The sequence below is a fragment of the Phacochoerus africanus genome, chromosome 2, assembly GCF_016906955.1.
Source record: "Phacochoerus africanus isolate WHEZ1 chromosome 2, ROS_Pafr_v1, whole genome shotgun sequence".
In the NCBI taxonomy this organism is placed as follows: Eukaryota; Metazoa; Chordata; class Mammalia; order Artiodactyla; family Suidae; genus Phacochoerus; species Phacochoerus africanus.
Window position 1 is genome coordinate 36,948,198 of NC_062545.1, and position 21,366 is coordinate 36,969,563.

At 38.1% G+C, this 21,366-nt stretch overlaps 1 protein-coding gene across 4 annotated transcripts in view; it reads right to left on the reverse strand.

The window, feature by feature from the left end:
* TRMT11 (tRNA methyltransferase 11 homolog) overlaps positions 1-16,028 on the reverse strand; it is a 61,395-nt gene extending 45,367 nt beyond the window's left edge. For 2 of the 4 annotated variants that reach the window (XM_047759187.1, XM_047759167.1), the window contains exons 1-6: positions 15,893-16,028; positions 8,479-8,544; positions 5,371-5,444; positions 1,499-1,580; positions 1,318-1,410; positions 943-1,077 (exon numbers count right to left, since the gene is read on the reverse strand). In XM_047759187.1, coding sequence (XP_047615143.1) covers positions 943-1,077; positions 1,318-1,410; positions 1,499-1,580; positions 5,371-5,444; positions 8,479-8,544; positions 15,893-15,964 — 522 coding nt within the window. In that variant the 5' untranslated portion in view covers positions 15,965-16,028. The remainder of the gene's footprint in view (positions 1-942; positions 1,078-1,317; positions 1,411-1,498; positions 1,581-5,370; positions 5,445-8,478; positions 8,545-15,892) is intronic. The other 2 variants (XM_047759178.1, XM_047759195.1) reach the window with 2 other exon arrangements.
* Between the last annotated feature and the right edge of the window lie 5,338 nt (positions 16,029-21,366).

A 21,366-nucleotide genomic window follows, 5' to 3' on the forward strand; every position in this document is an offset into this window, starting at 1 on the left:
CAATAAAACCACAGTATCTTGATGATGAGAATCTCTTTCCACTTACTGCTGCTTCATAAAAATGTGACTGCAACAGTTATGGACAAGCATCTTTTATTTCTTAGTGTGCTCCCATTTACTTTTGCTTTACGAAGTGAATTTGAATTGAATTTGAATGCAATTATTCCAGGGGTTGGTGGTAAACTCTAGCCATCTCTTTTTTTCTAAGTAACAAATTTCTGTAATATAAGCCACAGCTTCTATTCCCCCACTTACTGCCTCAGGAATAGGGCAAAACTGCTTTGCAGTAATTTCATTTCTTTTCATAAAGGAGACTTAGATCAGAGAGCTCCACAAATGAGAATTCTCAGCCATCACAGCACTCTGTCTTTTTGTTGCTTTATTAACAAAGCAGTTCACATTTTCTGACAAGTCTTGTGTTAAGGTTTCCAGGTATACCACCTCCTACCTAGGCCCCATATTTAACAAACCTCTTGCATTTCATCTGAATCTCTGGAAAAACACAAAACACATAACCACATATTTTCCACTGATTTTAATTTATACAGCTGTTCTTTTTTCTTTTTTTTGGTCTTTTTGTCTTTTTAGGGCCGCACCTGCAGCATATGGAGGTTGGTTCCCAGGCTAGTGGTCTGATCAGAGCTGTAGACACCAGCCTATGCCACAGCCACAGCAACGCAAGACGAGCTGCGTCTTCGTCCTACACCACAGCTCACGGCAACAGCCAGATCCTTAACCCACTGAGTGAGGCCAGGGATCGAACCCACAACCTCATGGTTCCTAGTCGGATTCGTTTCCGCTGCGCCACAATGGGAACTCCCATAAAAGTTGTTCTGACTCCTCAGCTCCTTTAAAGTTTTGCAGATATAGAGTCAAATACAAAGGCCTAACGCTTAGCTTTTAAAGAAAAAAAACTGAAACAGATAAAAAGAACATGCTTACCCATCTACCAAAATAAATATTATGTGGATTCTCAGGGATACAGTTTGGGTCCAAACCATAATCCTCCAAAATAGAGAATATATGTTGTGGCTTCTTTAAATTCACTTTTCCTTCAAATGGCAGAAATTCAAGTGCCTAAAAAATAAAAGGATTTCTAATGTGCTATAAAAATATAAAAGGAAAAATAGTGCTTATGTAATAATACCTATCTTATAAGTCTGGTAGCAGCATTAAATAAGACAAAACATGCTAAGTTCTTGGTACACAATGTGGTACAAAAGAAGCATTTAATAGACATTGAGGATTATTACATATCAACAGTGGCTACATTATATTAATCCCACAGGTTTTCAGTTTTTTGCTAAATTTACTTACATCTATTCGTTTGACTTTTTCTTCTTGTGTCAGTGTTTTATTAAATGTGAGAATCTTTATTTTATATGTAGAATCTGAATGTAGAAATGGAACCTAAAATAAGAGCAGATGAATTCTTTAAGTTTAGTAATTCTGCAATATCTACAAAAATGCTTATATAAAACTATATTGCACTACGCACCATCTTCTCCACAGGGTAGTTTTTAAGAGAACTGTACAGCTCCTCTGGAGATTTTCCATGACCCCACAGTTCAAATATAGACCTAGGAAATAAATGATTAGCACGAACCTCAGTAAATAAAATAGTTCAGGAGTTCCCATTGTGGCAGCAATGGAAACGAATTGAACTAGGAACCATGAGGTTTCGGGTTCGATCCCTGGCCGTGCTCAGTGGGTTAAGGATCCGGCGTTGCAGTGAGCTATGGTGTAGGTCACAGACGTGGCTAGGATCTGGTGTGGCTGTGGCTGTGGTGTAGGCTGGCAGCTGTAGCTCCGAAAGGACCCCTAGCCTGTGAACCTCCATATGCTGCAGGTGTGGCCCTAAAAAGACAAAAGACAAAAAAAGAAAAAAGAAAAAGAAATTAGTTCATACAGAAATAGGTAACAATTATATCACTGGTTCTTTATGCTCAGTCCACTAAAACAATTATTTCCTATTGCCTATGTTTTCTAAGCTATAAATGAGAAATTTGTATCCTGGAAACAAATATAGCTAATGTCTAAATTACACAAAGAAGTTGAACTTTATACAGAAGTAGGAAAATTTATCAAGTCAAAGTTTTTTGAAGTTTTCGTCAATATCATCTTTTTTTTTATTAGAACACAAATAACACTGTAAAATCACAAATTATTTTAGTGAAACAGTTACAAAGCTGCAAGAAATGCAATCTTTCCCAATGTTTTCTGTATAAAACAAAAGGGAAAAAGATCAGAAAAAAATTTGCCATTAATATTTAGCCATTATTTAATAATATTTAGTAATAGTTTTATGACTATTACAAAAGCAAAATTTTTACTACATAAAAAAAAAAGTCAAGCTTTGATCAATTTCAAGGACACAAAAAATAAAGCAAAATTTCACCGTGATCAATGACAGTTCTTAGAATGCTGCAGTGGAACTCAATCTATATTATTAGCACAGTTTTGTGCATCTAAATTCAACTACTTTATAATTGTAAATAATGCTGCTGTTAGGATTAGACTATTATCCTTCAAAAATGAATTCCTCCTTTCCCTTGTAATGAACTTATAGAAAGAGGACCTCTGCAGTAATAGTACTCTTACTTAACTAAGAGTAACACTTAATATAACTCAAAGTACCAGGGACTGTTCTAAGGCCATTTAATACTAATTCATATATTCCTCATAGGAGCCCTGTGAGGTAGCCACCAGTATCATCATCCATTTAACCAATGAGGAAATGAGGCTCAAAAAGATTAAATAACTCTCTCAGGTCACACAGCAATTGGTGAAGCGAGGATTCAAACCCAATCCATTTGATTCCAGAACCCAGACACTGCTTTTCAGATATAAAAATGCAAAAAGAGGAGTTCCTGCTGTGGTGCAGCAGGATTGGCAGTGCCTCTTCAAGGCTGGGACACAAGTTAGACCCTTGGCCCAGCACAGTGGTTAAAGGAGCCGACGTTGGCACAGCTGCCATGTAGGTCACAACTGCTCTGCTCAGATCTGATTCCTGGCCTGGGAACTCTGTATGTCGCAGGGTGACCAAAAAAAGGAAAAAAAAAAAAAAAGAGAGAGAGAGAGAGAAAGAGAAGCCCAGGCAATTCCATAAATCATAATTATCCTTAATGAATAATTATGTATGTAGTAATTACATAGGAAGTAATGCTTGTGGGTGATAACCTAGAATCAGTAAAAATGAAATAATATAATCTCTTTTTCAGAATTTATATAATATTAATAAACATTTAAATAGGCAAAATAAAAAAGTTAGATATATAATAAGCTTCAGTTATAACTGCAACATTAGAATAATATCTTTTATGATTTAGATTTTCAGAGTAAACAGTTTTCATATATATAACTGCACTATTATGATCCCTATTTCAGAGATGGTAAAACTTACATGGATTGCACATTTCTCATGGGTGCTATATAAATAAGCATGGATGTCAACATATTAATATAATAACAATATGACCTAAAATATGTCACTGATTATAGCTGTAATAGTGAAATCTTTATCACTAATAAAAATGGCTTAAGAGATTATCCTCTGATGGAAGGAGGGTAATAGAACTGAGAAAGGTACACAGAGAACACCAACAGCTTCTGTAAGTTTTTATTTCCTTTAAAAAAAAAAAGCTGTGGCAAATATCTCAAAATGTTTAGATCTAATAAAGCAGGTACCTATAATTTTCACTCTTTCTGATATGCCCAAATTAGTCTGTTAAGTCAAACAAAATCAACTTTCACTCACTATTCTTTCAGGAAAAAAAAAACTGAATTTAAGTGGGTTTCGAATGTACACTTCTAAAACTCTATTTCAGTTCCAGACAATTAATGCTACAATTAGGACTGTGAATTTGTTCCTCTGAAGATGAATTTCCCCTTTTCTAGTAAATTAAAAGAGAGAAGGCCTCTACAGTAATACAATTCTTATTGAGCTATCACTTAAGATAAAACCTGTTATGGAAAATATACAGAGACTAAAAAGCAGCCAGGGAAATTATTACATAATGTTATAAATTATTACACAACTATTTATTGCACCATTACACAAGTGTGTGCATTAGAAGATATGAGCTCTGAAGGAAGTGTTTGAGTTTTGGTTCTCAAGGAGCTATTTTAAACCTATAAGTCTTATCTTTGGAATTCAAATACCTCTTAAAGCTATAAATTTTAATATGCTAATGTACAGTAATAATTAAAGGATATGTTTTTTAGTTGTTTCCATTTTCTGGTCATTTTTATTGAATAAGTAAGACCCATTAACAAGCTTCGACTCAAGAGGTTAGATTTAGTACTGCAGTTGGTTTTCAATACAGTAAATTTAATATGGGGATTACAGCCTACTCAATAATACAGCAATTACATATCATACTATACAATGAAGCACTGCTAACCATGTTAATAAAACTAGATGCAATTCTTACTTGCATTGCATTATTAAACATAATTTCTAAGAAAGAAGAAGTTTTCATAAATCTATCAAAAACGTTCAGTAAAGGGGGAGGGTAGCAAAAAAAAAAGCAACTCAAAGATAACAAGTTGTTCAACTTTTAAAATGCTAGTTGAGGAGTTCCCGTCATGGTGCAGCAGAAATGAATCTGACTAGGAATCATGAAGTTGTGGGTTCTGATCCCTGGCCTTGCTCAGTGGGTTAAGGACCTGACATTGCTGTGAGCTGTGGCATAGACCAGCAGCTGTGGCTCTGATTAGACCCCATAGCCTGGGAACCTTCATATGCCATGGGTGCGGCCCTAAAAAGCAAAAAAAAAAATTTTCCAATAATGGGAAAAAAGATAAAAAGGAAAAGAAAAAAGAACAGATACTAACGATAAAATCTAGAAAACACTCAGAATAAACAAGAATGACATCATTATATTAGTCCATATCAAGATATGATCATCAGAATTCCTCTAACAAATAAAACAGTAAAACATATTTCAGGGTAGTCCTCGCTTTTTGTCGTCTTACATTTCACCAATCTGTTCATCCAATCAAAAAACAACTATAAGAAAAACATTTTTAGGTTTCCAAAACTTCAGTTATAATTAAATGTGCCATTTATCCTATGTAATAACACAGCGTTTACATCTTATACCATATGCTTGCTTAATACAGAAGTTAAAAAAAATTATTCTAAAACAAGTGTTTCTTCATTTCACCACTGAGATTCTGTTGTAGCAGATCACTCTCCTGTTCTCCCACACCATCTGGTGGCAACTACATGTAACTACAAGCTAAACCGAGCTCGCCCCAACAATCAACCCGTTCCACTTTCTGCCAATAATAGGTAAAAGTAGGACAGAGTAGTTCTGAGAAGTATGGTTTACACTCATGCAGGAAAACATTATAAGTTTCTCTTACTTGGCACACACTGTCCGTTTCATTAAGTTCCTGGCAATATCTTCAGAGGGAATACTAAGAATCCAAAAAGGAGACTGAAAGAAATAACATCATACAACTTACTTCTAAGAGGTTTTACGGCTTCATATGCTTTCATTTAACACGTCAATAAGGAGAGATTCTTATTTGCTACTTTTATGTGAGAACACATGATATGACTCTAACCAAAATAAAAATCACCCCAATAGTAAAAAATAGTAAATTATTTTAACAGTTAACCCGTTAGGATAATATAGCACAGTGTCAGAACACTTTTATAAATGAATAAATAAAATCATCAAAAACTTAAGGTTATTTAAACTTAAGGTTAATTTTATATTTGCTCTTATGTAGTTTAACCAAAAGAATTAATGCATATTATACCCCAAAGTATAATCTCATAGTTTTTATTGTTGCTTATTTCTTATAACACAGCTATTTTATTTTTAAATAATGTATTTCTTTGAATGGTCCCTTTTTTTCCTAGGTGGTTGTGGGCACCTGAGGGGGTGGGAGAGGGGATCTTTCCAATAACTATGATCAAAAATTATAGAGTATATTATTAAATTATTCTTTAGTTTTATTTTTCTTATCTAAGAAAAAAAGTTCCAAGTACATCAGGGGGATTTCAATACCCAAGATTATAAGCACTATTAAGCTATCAATCCAGATAACCCATTGCTAGAATGCAGCAAAATGCAGCAGGACCCTAATCTCAGTTCATCACTCTCAACCTCAGTTATACCCACACTCTTTTTTTCCCTCCTCAATTAAGTGAAATTCACTCAGGAGGACAAGTTTCACCCTAGGGGACTTTCAACTTGTTTTCTCATCTTTTGCAAAAAATCTTCCCTGCCACACCCAGTCTTTACTCCAATATAGTCCTTATTCCAAAATACCAAAATAATACAAACAGGAAAAAAGATGGTCATCTTAGTGTTTTTTTATTGGGAAGAATTTAAAAGCAACCTCAGTGAAATAAAATCAGTAGATAAATTATGGTAGAGCTAACTTATGGAAAATATTATACAGCACTGGTAGGGATGAAGGCTATGTAGAAAAACATGCCTATCAATGCTATCAAATTAAAAAGAGATGCAGAAGTTTACACTGGTTAAAAAAAAAAGTATGTGAAAAGTATTACAACTGAAAGAAAAAAAGACTAGAAAGCATTATCCCCAAATTATAAGTCACATCAAGGAAGAATTGTGAATGATGTTTTTTCTATTTTCCAAAATTCTCTAATACACTGATAAACTGTCAAATACAAAATACAAAGCTCATAAGCTCACAATCTCATGCATGCACAATTTCAAATTTTAAAATGAGTATCACTATAAGAATTAGAATTCAGCTAAATTCTAAATTGCAATAATACCATATCAATAAAAGACTTTTTAATTAGTATAGTTGATTTAAAGTGTTGTATCAATTTCTGCTATACAGCATGGTGACCCAGTCATACATATGTATACATTCTTTTTCTCATCCTATCTTCCATCATGTTCTATCACAAGAGACTGGACATAGTTCCCTGTGCTGTAGAGTAGGACCTCATTACATATTCATTCTAAATGGATAACAGTTTGCATCTACCAACCCCAAACTCCCCGTCCATCACACCTCCTCTCCCCATGTCCTTTGGCAATCACAAGTCTGTTCTCTATGTCCATGAGTCTGTTTCTATTTTGTAGCTAAGTTCATTCATGCCATATTTTAAATTCCACATATAAGTGATACATATGGCATTTCTCTTCCTTACTTCACTTAGTATCTCTAGTTGCATCCATGTTGCTGCAAATGACATTATTTTGTTCTTTTTTATGGCTGAGTGGTATTCCACTGTGCATATGTACATCTTCTTAATCCATTCATCTGTTGATGGACATTTAGGTTATTTTGATGTCTTGGCTATTGTAAATAGTGCTGCAATGAACATAGTATTGTGTGTATCTTTTTGAATGAGAATTTTGTCTGGATATATGCCCAGGAGTGGGATTGCTAGGTAACACAGTAGTTCTATATTTAGACACTGTATAAGTTTTCTGAGGAACCTCCATATTGTTTTCCATAGTGGTTGTACCAATTTATATTCCCACCAACAATGAAGGAGGTTTCCCTTTTCTCCACACCCTCTCCAGCATTTGTTATTTGTAGACTTATTAATGATGGCCATTCTGACTGGTGTGAGGTGGTACCTGATTGTAGTTCTGATTTGCATTTCTCTAATAATTTGTGATGTTGAGCATTTTTTCATGTGCCTACTAGCCATCCATATGTCTTCTTTGGAGAAATGTCTAGTTAGGTCTTCTGTCCATTTTTTTTGACTGGATTGTTTGGGTATTTGCTGTTGAATTGTATGAGCTGTAGGTATATTCTGGAGATTAGGCCATGGTCTGCTGCATCATTTGCCAAGATTTTCTCTCATTCTATGGGTTGTCTTTTCATTTTTTTTAGTGGTTTTCTTTGCTGTACAAAAGCTTCCGAGTTTATTAGGTCCCATTGGTTTATTTTATTTCTATCATCATTATTCTAGGATGTGGATCAAACAAGATGTTGCTGTGATTTATGTCAAAGAGCATTCTGCCTATGTTTTCCTCTAGGAGTTTACAGTATCTGCCTTAATTAGGTCTTTAATCCATTTTGAGTTTATTTTTGTGCATGGTGTAAGAGAATGTTCTAATATCATTCTTTTATATGTAGCTGTCCAGTTTTCCCAGGACCACTTATTGAAGAGACTGCCTTACCTCTACTGTAGGTTCTTGCCTCCTTTGTCATAGACTAGATGACCACAGATGCTTGGGTTTATTTCTGGGAAGACAGCCCTTTTTTCAATGAAGGGACAGATATAAATTATGGTACAACTGCTAAACTAAAATTTAAAAACTAATAAGTGAATACTGGAACTAAATCCAACTTTCCAAAACCAAAATTTTTCCAAAATATCTTTTTTATTCAATTGCTCCTAGAACCAGACACAAGTAACTATAAAAATACAAATAAAAATATAACATTTGTAGCTCTTCTCTTCAAATCCAAAGTTCTATTTATAAGAATACTACTCTAATAAAAAATACAAATTAAACTCACCTTTCCATAAGTTTCCTGACTACTGGTGAACTGACCTCCAAAAAGTGAAAGCAAAGACTTTATTTCCTATATTGAAAATATTAGATACAGAATACATTTTAACATAGCGAACTTAGTCTACTGAGATAGTTATATTACAATTTTTCAAAAAGAGTGGGTTGATTACTCAAAGCATTTAAATGTCAAATACCAGGCAAATTACAACTCTGAATTCTGAAAAAATGTTATAGTTACAACCATGAAATTTCTGCAAAATTTTACACACACACACGAGTTCTAAAAAAATGTTAGTCACAACCATGAAATTTCTGTGAAATTGTAGACCAATAAAAAAAAAAGTTTTCAGAATGCCCAGATTTTGAAAAGGAAAAAGCAAGTTACAAAAATGATAAATTAGTAAATCTGACAATGGACCAATAAAAATAAAATAGATGATTTGAGATGTTCAGAAAATAACATGTTTATACCAATGTTTAGGATTCTCATTTCTTCCCTTTGAATATTAATACCATAAACATTTTCCTCCTTGGCATTAGGATTGCAAGTTTTTCAGTAGGAAACAATATACATTATGTTAAACATTTAGGTGGTTTTCAATTTTATCAGTTTAAACAAGGCTAAATACCTATTTTCATAAATATAAGGCTTTTTCATATTTTAGATTCTTTCTTTAGGACAGAGATTCAATAAGTAATGTTGCTATACACAGAGATATGAAAAATTTTATGGCTTCTTACAGTATATATTGTACTATTTTTGTAAGTTAAATAGATGAAAATTGGTAATTTTCATTTAATTTTTTGATTACTAACACAGAAAATTATTTTTATTTGTACACGAATTGTACTTAGAACCATTCTTTTTCTAGAAACTAAAATCATGAGTGAAATATTAACTTATGATTAAAAGAAGACCAATAAGGAGTTCCCGTCATGGCTCAGTGGTTAACAAATCCGACTAGGAACCATGAGGTTGCGAGTTTGATCCCTGGCCTTGCTCAGTGGGTTTGGGATCTGTTGTTTCTGTGAGCTGTGGTGTAGGTTGCAGACGCTGCTCGGATCTCGCGATGCTGTGGCTGTGGCATAGGCCAGTGGCTACAGCTCCGATTGGACCCCTAGCCTGGGAACCTCCATACACTGAGGGAGTGGCCCTAAAAAAGACAAATAAATAAATAAATATATAAAATAGAAATCAGCTACCTCACAAGATAAGGAGATCTGCAAAGAAGAAGCAAAGAACCTGGGCTGTTAATACAGTAAGCAGGATGGTGAGGACCACAACACTGTCCTCAAAGTCCAGGGACACAAGGACTTAAGGAAGACTGACAAAGTTGTAATACTTAAAGAGAAAAAATGAAGTTATAGAGTTACTTGGGCTAGAATTATTACCGTTTATTCTATATTAAAGTATATTATGAAATCACCTTTAACATTTAAGACATGAAAGCTTGCTGCTCTTGGAATACACTGTTAAAAATCAGCAACAAGTTAAAGCACAAAGGCTCCGAGAATTTTTTTTAGAAGGTGAAGAATTATTGGAAGTTTTATAGCACAGCATTAGCACCACTACCCAGAATCTAAGCAAGGACTTAGAAGTGAGAGTAAATGTGATAACCCAAGTTTCAAATTTAAAAGCAAAACACAAATTAAACTGCAACAACAACCTACTTGGGGAAAGCAAAACACAAGATCTTTATTCATTATATGGCAAATTCACTTTCCAGTTGAGAATCATTTTACCTTACGCACAAAAGAATTTTATCAGACACTGGATATAAAAATATGGCATGATCCGGGGCATACCTGATGCATTAATTCACACGAGCTTTTCAGTTTAGCCACTCACTTTTTCAACCATTTGGTTTGCTTTACAACAGCAATAAAATCCAGGTGTCTGAACTTTCAGTACAACAGGGCAGCTGCCAACTAAAATTGGCCCTGATTAACTGCATAGAGGTAAAACCAGACCACACTTGCATTCTTAATTCTCATTTTAAACCAAAAAGGCAGCTTCCCATTGCAGCTTTCCTGTCTAGCAGTTCTAATACAGCAGAAAGGTACAAAAGTGTAGACTGACCTCTTGATTGCCTTCTCCAAAGAGATCCTATGTCACTCAATTCAATCATTATTAAACAACTAATGTGCACGGCACCCTGCTATGTCAAGATAAATACATATTTTAGCTTAAGGGAGCTTAAGCTCTAGTAGAACTAATATAACATTTAACCTCATAACTTTAAAGTGACGTGTAAAACAGTTAGTGCTCTTAAAGAAGCAAAAAAGTACACTAGAGTAAAAGGAAGAAAAGATTACTTCACTTTTAGAAAAAAGTTTCAGTGGAAATTCACTTAAGCCCTGAAACACAAGAACAATCTATACAGAGAGAGGACTTTGACTTCCAGTGATGGCAAACTAGGTAATTTAGATTAAGGCCCTGGTGAGAATTAGAAAACCCTGATTTCTGCTTGAAGGTATAAGTAGATAATAATCATTACCAAGCCAAGATCCAGGAGAGGAGAGAAATCTTAAGGTGCAGCCACTCTCTCCCTGGGACATTTGCCAATTCCAAAACCAGTTTCGAGGGTGTTCAGCCCTTTCAACAGCTTAATGGAGCTAGAGGAACAATAAGAACATAGGACCAGCCACGGGAAAGAAAGGAAGTTTGACAAAGCACCCAGTTTAGATTGGGATTCCCAAAAGCTATGCACACTGCCAGTGTGTGCAAATCAGAACAGAAACAGAACTTAAAGCATGAAAATGAGTTCAACTGATCCTAGATTGCTAATGTTCCTATCTTCAAGAGGATTTACATCATCCTAGCCCTCATTTTTTTCAAATAAATTTTCAAATATATCTGGCATATATTTTATTTTATTTTTTTTTGTCTTTTTGCCATTCTTGAGCTGCTCCCGCGGCATATGGAGGTTCCCAGGCTAGGGGTCGAATCGGAGCTGTAGCCGCCGGCCTACACCAGAGCCACAGCAACGCGGGATCCGGTCCACGTCTGCAACCTACACCACAGCTCACGGCAACGCCGGATCGTTAACCCACTGAGCAAGGGCAGGGATCGAACCCACAACCTCATGGTACCTAGTCGGATTCGTTAACCACTGCGCCACGACAGGAACTCCTGGCATGTGTGTATATATATATATTTTTTTTTTTTTTTGTCTTTTTGCCATTTCTTGGGCCACTCCCGCGGCATATGGAGGTTCCCAGGCTAGAGGTCTAATTGGAGCTGTAGCTGCCAGCCTACGCCAGAGCCACAGCAACGCTGGATCTGAGCCGTGTCTGTGACCTACAACACAGCTCACGGCAATGCCAGATCCTTAACCCACTGAGCAAGAGCAGGGATCGAACCCGCAACCTCATGGTTCCTAGTCGGATTCGTTAACCACTGCGCCACGACGGGAACTCCTGGCATATATTTTAAAAACACCCAGCACACATATGAAAAAGAGCCATGAGAAACAATACAGGAGTTCCCATTGCAGCTCAGCAGAAACGAATCTGACTAGTATCCATGAGGACACAGGTTTGATCCCTGGCCTCGCTTAACGGGTTAAGGATCCGGCACTGCTGTGAGCTGTGGTGTAGACTGCAGACACAGCTAGGATCTCGACTTGCAGCGGTGTAGGCCAGGGGCTACAGCTCCGATTGCACCCCTAGCTTGGGAACCTCCATATGCCGCAGGTACAGCCCTAAAAAGACCAAAGGAAAAAAAAAAAAAAACACACACAAAAGAAAGAGAAAGAAACAGAACTATAGGACCCTTTTATCAGTCACATACTTTAACATAACTGTGCTTTGTCTACTGAAGAGGATAAAAGACAAAATTAAGGATTTGGGAAGATGAAAAAAAGGAAACTGCACATCTGAAAAAGAATCAAGTAAAAAATATGAACATAGATATTCCCATCGTGGCTCAGCGGAAACAAATCTGACTGGGAACCATGAAGTTGTGGCTTTGATCCCTGGCCTCGCTCAGTGTGTCAAGGATCTTGTGTTGCCATGAGCTGTGGTGTAGGCTGCAGACCCAGCTCAGATCTAGCATTGCTGTGGCTGTGGTGTAGGCCAGCAGCTGTAGCTCCAATTCCACCCCTAGCCTGGGAACCACCATATGCCGTGGGTGTGGCCCTAGAAAGACAAAAAGACAAAAAAAAAAGAACATAACATAACAAGTATGTGGATAAATCTAAATGAATACTTACTGACTATAAAAAATCAATAGATTGAAGACTGGGATAGGAAAGACCCAAATTAAGAGGGCAAAATTGAGGGAATAATGGGGAATCAATTTTTGCTGCACCAAGTGTGGTGAAAAGGGGTAGGAGGGTGCAGAGGAGAAAACTGTGGGTCTGGAATGCCAGACTAGAGTTCCAGCCTTGGGACATCAAATACATAAAAGAGAACTGAGCTTTTGGGAGACTGAACTGGCACAAGGGAAAGACACTTACTAAGAAGAATTTAAGAAGGAAGAAACAGGTAAAATCAGCAAGTATTAAGAATGTTATTTTGAAGACTGCAGCCTCACCACTCCATTCTCCCTGCATTGCCTAAATATAGGCACTTAACACTCCTTGGCTTCTCTCTAGTTCCACCTCAGTATCCTCTAAGTGGTATCCTCTCTCTGGTACTCGAGAATTATCTTTCTAAAACACAAATGATTGCTAGTCATTTCCTGATTTAAAAGAAAAAAAAATCTTGTTACTTCCTGACTTGAAAAGAAAAAAAAAAAAAAGTCAATGCCCCCTCCCCATTAAACCTAAAATAAAATCCAAAGTTCTCATTGTGGTTTGGCAGTAATGAACCTGACTAGTAACCATGAGGATGTGGGTTCAAACCTGGCCTTGTTCAGTGGTTAAAGGATATCTGGCATTGCCATGAGCTGTGGTACAGACTGGCGGCTACAGTTCCAGTTCAACCCCTAGCTTGGGAACCTCCATGTGCCTCGGATGCAGCCCTAAAAAGACAAAAATAAAATCAAAATTCCTCCCAATGGTTTCAAAACACTCCAAAATCTAGATCCTACCTACCTCTCTAGCCTTACTGCCTGTTACTTCATCCTCCTTTCTCACACATCCCACACCCCAAACCACCATAATCAACCATCCCTCTGTGCCTCTATGCTTGTTTTAGTTTCTCACTGAAGTGGGCTTTCCAGTCTTTTTCATCCCCAGAATATCTCCTTCATCAACTAAGATCTAATTAAAATATTATTTCCTCCCTGAAAATCTATGTCCCTGCACCCCACCTTGCCAATGCACCTCCCTAGCAGGACATTAGTCCTGAATCAATGCCACAATCTTCCTTCATGGAGTTGAACACAACTGAAGAAAATCACAAAATCTTGGCACAATTACAAATATATGCTCTTCATCCTAAGCTGGGTTTTCAGCATTGCTCTAACACCTGAGTTCTTCTTTATTCAATTGTTTAGCTCATCACTCCCTCTTTTGCTCAATGATTATTTCAAGTTTTACTATTTTTCTCAATTTCTCCATTCAGCTGCTTGGTCCCCCATCTCTCAAGAAATAACCCTGACTCATTCATTACCTAGAAAACTGGCCCTTGGATAGCTACCCACACCCATCCTAGCTCTCCTCCCCCCATGCTCCCCTTCTATTGAAAGATCAACACCTCCCACCATGTCCTTATATCCATTTTCCCTTTCCCTTCCAGCCTACAACAAGCCAATTTCTACAAGAAGGATATGGATTCTCCCTAGGTCCCCCTCAAATTATTAACCAATCTTACTTTCCCTTCTTATGTTAAAAAATAATCTATCTCCCCTCGTTTTCCAGCCACCACTAACCCAAGAAACCTGGCTTCTCCCCACTAAAACTGCACATCAGCTCTAGCAAAATCCTAAAACTCGACTCTCTTGATTTCTATGGTCTCACCCACTTCCTATTCTGACACTTGCCTATTTTCTTGATGATCTCCTCTGCCCATGTCCCCTTAATATCAATGGTTCCAAATACCTGTATTTGGCCCAACCACTCTTCTGACACTAGGCTTTCTCTGATTAACTTAATTTTCTCTCCTAGTGTTCATATGCAGAATATGCCCAAGTGTTATTTACCTGTCCATGAGGCTCTAAGATCTACACATACTCACATTCGGTGCCTCCTAGTCATCTCCATTTGATGCTACACCAGCATACCAAATTCAGCATAGCCAAAATTTAAATCTTACACCTGCCTGTACCCTCTATTTAAAATAGAAATACCCTTATATCCATCCCAGCAATCATCCTTGACTGGTCCCTCTTCCCCCAACATTCAGTCAATCATAAAGCCCTCATGACTTATCACCTAAATATTTCCCCAGTCTATCCCATCCTCTTATCCCTTGTCCTAGTTCAGGCCTTCCTAATCTACTAATAAGACTATTTCAACAGATTCCTAACTCCTTATTCTTCTCAAATCTATCCTCTATTTTGCTGCCAAAGTGATTTTTTTTAAAAAAATCTGATTCTGTCACTTCCTTGAAAATTTTTCAATAAAGTCCCCTTCCAAGCTCCAGAGTATTTAAAGTTCTGCATTTTCTGAACACTACCCTCCTCTCCTGCTCTCTTCTTGTAATCCCTTGCTACATATTTGGTAATCCAATAATAATGAACAGCTTGTAATTCTATTTTACTTATGTCTCTCTTTGGCCTAGCTAACTCCTACTCATCCTTTAGATTACAGTTCAAGTGTCATATCCTCCTGGGAGCCATCTTAATGACCAACACTCCCCCCCACTCAGGTGGATCAGATTTCCCTTCTATATGCTCTGACATTTTCCTGCATATATCACTGCGTTTACCAACGTTATTTCATCATGCTATGTTTATGCACCTGCTCACCCCTTAGCCTAAACAATAAACTCCTTTAAGGCAAACATGGTCACCGTTATATCCTCAGGGCCCAGCACATTCGATAACAAGTACTCTGAAAACGTTTCCAGAATCAAAAAATAAAACACTTTTCTCAACTTTTCCATCATCTAACTCTATCACCCACCACCACCACCACTCCCACCCCCACGAAATCTGACCCGAATATTCGATACTTAAAACACTACCCGGAGGATTTCTTCTGCTGTCTCTAGTCTCCGCTTGACTAAGAATTCCTCCAGGAAGAGGACGGGTCATTTTTACCTGCCTAACTCCACTGCCCGGCACCTGGGCAGGGGAGTGAATGAAAATGCTTAGTAAGGCTGAGAAAGGCTGTCTCGGACTTCTCTCTTACACACCCTCCGCCGAGATCAGATCTGTCCCGGGGCCCAAGGACTGCGGGAACTCCTGATGTTCCCGCAAGCACAGACACCCCCTATCCCTGCGGGCTCAGGATGAGCTGGTTGCCTCCACCCCCACGCCAACCCCCACCCGCGCCGTCCTCTCCGGCTGAAAGCGGTGGAGGACTCACCGGTAGGCGGAATTCCAGGTGCTCCTGTGCCATGAGCAGCAAATACCTGTTCAGGGAACTCGGCAGCGCCATGGCACCGGCCCACGGTGCGCCTGCGCGGCCCGCGGGGCCTTTCCCCTTTTTCCCCTACACCATTTCCGCTGAGGCGGAGCCTGAGGAGCCGGAAGCGGAAGTGGGGGGAGTTGAACGCTGTCCTGAAGTTCCTCCGTAAGGGTCTTGAGCCCCGAGACTCCCGGAATGGTTGTGTTGCCTGCCAGGTGCTTTCTGCTAAAGATCACGATGTACCACGTGTTGGAGTGAGGATCTGTGTTGTATTCAGGAGCTAGGTGCGGTGAGCCAGTTTTTAGTTCGCACACCTGGAATGTACTACTTTTCCCGCAGTTCTTCAACTCCTGGTTCTTAAAAACTTAACTAAAATTTCACTTTTTTTCCGTGCAGACTTCTCTAAACACTCTAGGCTTTGGGGACTGACTTAGCTGGACCACTCATTTAACATTTGGTATACTTCTTGTATTTTTGCAATAGCTTTCAAGGATATGCGCCTTGTAAGCCAATTAGAGTGAGCTCTTGAGGAAAGAGATCTCTTTTAAGATTCATTTTGTGCCTCACAGAAAACAAAGCAATGGCCACCTCAGAGTAAGTACAATTGATCCTTGAACAACAGAGGTTTGAACTGCTCCGGGTGCAATTGTATGTGACTTTTTTTTCAGCGAGTGGTGCTATAGTACTACAAGATTAGAAACTGAAGGGCCAACCCTAAAGTTATACACAGATTTTTGACTTTAGAGGGTGGATGTTCCTAATTCCCCTCACCCCCCTGCCTTGTTCAAGGGTCATCTGTGCTTATTAGCTTTTGTTGTTAGATTCCCATGACCAGTCCGCAGCCAACTGTATTATGTTCCATGATGGAAGTTGCTTCTAACTATTAACACTAGTACAGATTTCATAGTAGCAGACAGTTAATAAATTTTAACAATTTGCGTATTCTATATCTATGTTGCTGCTTTTGAAAGTACTAAGTCCTTCGTGCTTTTGAGACCTTTTATCTTTTGCATTCCACATATCATACAAAGCACAAAAGAGTAGGTATTCTGCATTTTCCCAGCATCAAGTGTCAGGATCATAGTTACTGCTTTGTAGTAGTGATTACTAGCATAGGCTGTTGTCAGTCTTGGGTTCAAACTTAAGTTCCACTAATTACTATCTGGTATGCTCTCAAGCAAATTTCTTTGCTTCTTTTAGCCTGTTTTATCTGAGATGGAATAATACTGCCTCCCTCAATGTACATAAGGTGTTTAATATAGTGTATGGGGCAATAAATAGCATTTAAGGAGATTTTCCTTCTCTTAAACTCCATGAGAATTCCTCTTAGCAAGCCCTCTACTTTTGTTAGATGTCTTTTTTCTGTTTGTTTTTTTTTTTTTTTTAAATGGCTATACCTGAGGCATATGTAGGTTCCCGGGGCCAGGGACTGAATCTGAGCCATAGCTGCAAACTACGCCTCAGCTGTGGTAAGGGCAGATCCTTCTAACCCGCAGCACAAGGCTGGGGATTGAACCCTACCCCCTCTGCAGAGACCTGAGCTGGTACAGTCGTATTCTTAACTCACTGCACCATTACAGGAACTCCCAGGAAAGATAAGTCCTCTTGAGTCAAGTGAGTCTCTGAGGAGCATATATGTCTCTTGGCCCCAAGGCTTCAGAGAGGGGGAATAAAAGTACTCTCTGACACATGAAAAGGTTATTAACTCTTTTGAGAAGAGGGGTCAAGGTAGGCAGAGAACAAATGCAATGTTAGGGAAAGGATGTGCAGGGTTGATGTGCCCCATCCAAAACTTGTCAGAATTACCAAACCCACATGAGATTTTGATGGGACAACTTTTTAGGGGGTATCAAAGAGGTGCTCATTTTCATGGCTGGATTGATACGATGCTGTGCAGAGATAGCAACTGAGAATACAGGACCTAGGAGAACCCAGATGAATTCAAGTTTTACTGATTTTTCACATAAGATCCTTTGAGCTAAGGTTCATGAGGAAAGGTCTTATTGGCCTTATATTGGAAATGGAGTAAAAGATTGAAACCATTTTTGGTATCTTGCAGTCTAAATCTCACTGCAAACAGAAGAATGAAATTAAGGGCTGGCCCAAAGAAGAAAGGCATCTCTAATTTTAGTAGGCCCTAGGTTAGGCTCCTTTTGGAAAACCTTTCCTATTTCATGCAGTTGCTGAGATTGGGGAGGGTTGTTCTCCTCTAGCCTAACTCCATCTGCCTGGAAATGTATGGCTTTTGATTATTTGAATTGTGGCAGCATCAGATTTTAAAGATGATCAGAAGAGAAGGATGAAGTTCCAGCCTGTTTCCCTTCACATTTTTTCTTTTTTTTTTTAATGCACAGATCCTGCTTCACCTGAGGCAAATTAGTTGCTCTAGTTTGCAATTAGGGCTTCTGGTTTGTTCTGGTGCGTCTTCTGACAAGAGGATGAGATCTACATTTCTTCACTTCTGGAGATATTGTTTGTTGGAAATTTGACCTCAAGGAGCCGAGTTATACTTAAACCCATTGCAGTTACTTAAGTTTGAACTGATGACTCAGAGTCCCAACTTGTCAGGTTTGTTTCCTGAGAGCAGCTAGTGTTTTTTTCTCTCTTCTCTTCTTCCTGAATTATCTTCATTAAGATTGAAGATACTATACCATGGTCTTAGAGTAAAACGGTGAAAATGTTGTGCCCTAAATGGCCAGTGTTCAAAATTTTTTTTGTGTGTGTGTATGTTTTTGCCATTTCTTGGGCCGCTCCCGTGGCATATGGAGGTTCCCAGGCTAGGGGTCCAATCGGAGCGGTAGCCACTGGCCTACACCAGAACCACAGCAACACGGGATCCGGTCCATGCCTGCAACCTACACCACAGCTCACGGCAACGCCGGATCCTTAACCCACTGAGCAAGGCCAGGTATCGAATCCACAACCTCATGGTTCCTAGTTGGATTCGTTAACCACTGAGCCACGATGGGAACTCCCCAGTGTTCAAATTTAACTAACCATTCCAAATTTTGTCTCTGGTTTGAAGTTTGTTGTCACTAGTTAAAATCCATACTGATAATCAAAAATAAAAAAAGATTGAAGATACTGAAGACCATTCTAGAAACTTATTAAATAAAAGCTCTAGGCTTTAACTTTGTAGCTTAGGCAGCTTTGCACATCTTTGAATGGAATGCCATTTATTACTTCTCTTGGGCAACACTTGTGTACTAGGGATAAGTTCACAGTGCACTTGCTTCATTTGAGTTAGATCTTTCATTCTCTTTTCCTCTTTCCTACTTTCTCTCCCTAAAATATAAGAAGCAAATATGATTTCTAAATAAAGGCTTTTGACAAGTTGTTTGCAAATACTGACAATCTCACAGTAGGCATATAGCTTCCCTAGGAAAAAAATAAACAAATTCTTGTTTAAGCACAATTGCAAATAATCACCATCTCTTGATCCTAGTTGCTTCCCATGAGTAGGAAAATAATTATATATAGTATAGATAGCCACAAGTCCCATAAAAGGGATTTTCCTGAGTATCTACTAAAATAGGGCCCAAAGGAGAGTTTTATTCAATTCCCATAGGTCACAGGTTCTTAAATTTAGCACCACATTGGTACTGTGTTTATAATTTTAAATTCCATTTGTTCATCCTCGTGGCAACACTGGATCCTTAACCCACTGAGCGAGGTCAGGATTGAACCCGCATCCTCGTGGATACTAGTGGGGTTGGTTACAGCTGACCCATAACGGGAACTCCAGGAGCTTTTTAAAACACCTGTGTTCAGGTCACATCCCAGACAAATTAAATTGAATCTCTTGGGATAGATTCCAGGCCTTGTATTTTTAAAAACTCCTCAGGTAATTCCAATGTGCTGGTATATAGGAAAGCAATTGACTTTTGCATACTAACTTTGTATCCTGCAATTGGCTATAATTGCTTATTAGTTTCAGCAGTTTTTTCAATGATTCAGATTTTCTACATAGATGACCATATCACTATGAACAAAGATAATTTTATATCTTTTCCCCCAAATTTGTATACTTTTAAACTTCTTTTATTATTACCTTCTCTGGAAAGTCTTCTTTGATACTTTCATCCCCAACCACAGCAATATTAAATGTTTCTTCAGCTGTGGTCCATATTTTATTACCCTACGTAGGCCTTACACAGTCCTTTGTAAATAGGTATATTTTTTAGTGCTGCACCCACAGCATATGGAGTTTCCCAGGCTAGGTGTCAAATCAGAGCTACAGCTGCTGGCCTACACCACAGTCACAGCAACAAGGGATCCAAGCCATGTCTTCGACCTACACCACAGCTCACGGCAATGCCAGATCCCCCGCCCACCGAGTGAGGTCAGGGATCTAACCTGCATCCTCACAGATACTGGTCGGATTTGTTTTCTCATTGCACTACAATGAGAACTCCTGGCAGTGACTTTTCAGATATAAAATCAAAGGCATCATTCAAGAAGACATAACTGATAAGGTAGATTTAATTAAAAACCATTGCTCTGTAAATGATAATGTCAAAAGAATGAGAAGACAAACCACAGACCAGGAGAAAATATTTTCAGAAGACTTAACTGTTAAAGGCCTGTTATACAGCATATACAGAGAACTCTGAAAACTCAACAAATATATTAACAACCTCATTAAAAAATTGGAAAAAGATCTAGACACCTTACCAAAGAAGATATACAGATGGATGATAAGCACATGAAAAGATGATCCATATCATATGTGATCAAGGAAATACAAATTGAAACACCAATGAGATACCACTACATGCCTACTAGAATGATCAAAATCTCAAACACTGATAATACCAAATGCTGACAAGGCCGTGGTGCAATAGGAATTCTTATTCATTGTGGGTGGGAATGGAAAATGGTACAGCCACTCTAGAAAAATCATAGCAGTTTTTTAGAAAACTAAACATACACTTACCATATGATCCAGCAATTGTGCGCCTTGGATTACCCAAAGGAGTTGAAAACATGTCTGCATAAAAACCTGCATGTAGGTGTTTATATCAGCTTTATTCATAATTGCCAAAAGTTGGAAGTAACCAGGATGTCCTTCAGTAGGCGAATGGATAAACTGTGGTATTTCCAAACAATGAACTATTATTCAGTGCTAAAATAGAGATGAACTATCAAGCTACAAAAACACATGGGGGAACCTTAAATTCATATTACCAAGTAAAACAAGCCAATTAGGAATGTTACATACTGTATGATTCCAACTATATAACATTCTGGAAAAGACAAAACTATGGAAACAGTAAAAGATCAGTAGTTGCCAGGGGATAAAGAAGGAGGGATGAGCAGGCAGAGGACCTTAAGGGCACTGAAAATACATAGTCTAGATGATACTATAATGCTACGTGGCATTACACATTTGTCCAAAACCAGAGAGTGTACAGTGCTGAGTGAACCCTAAG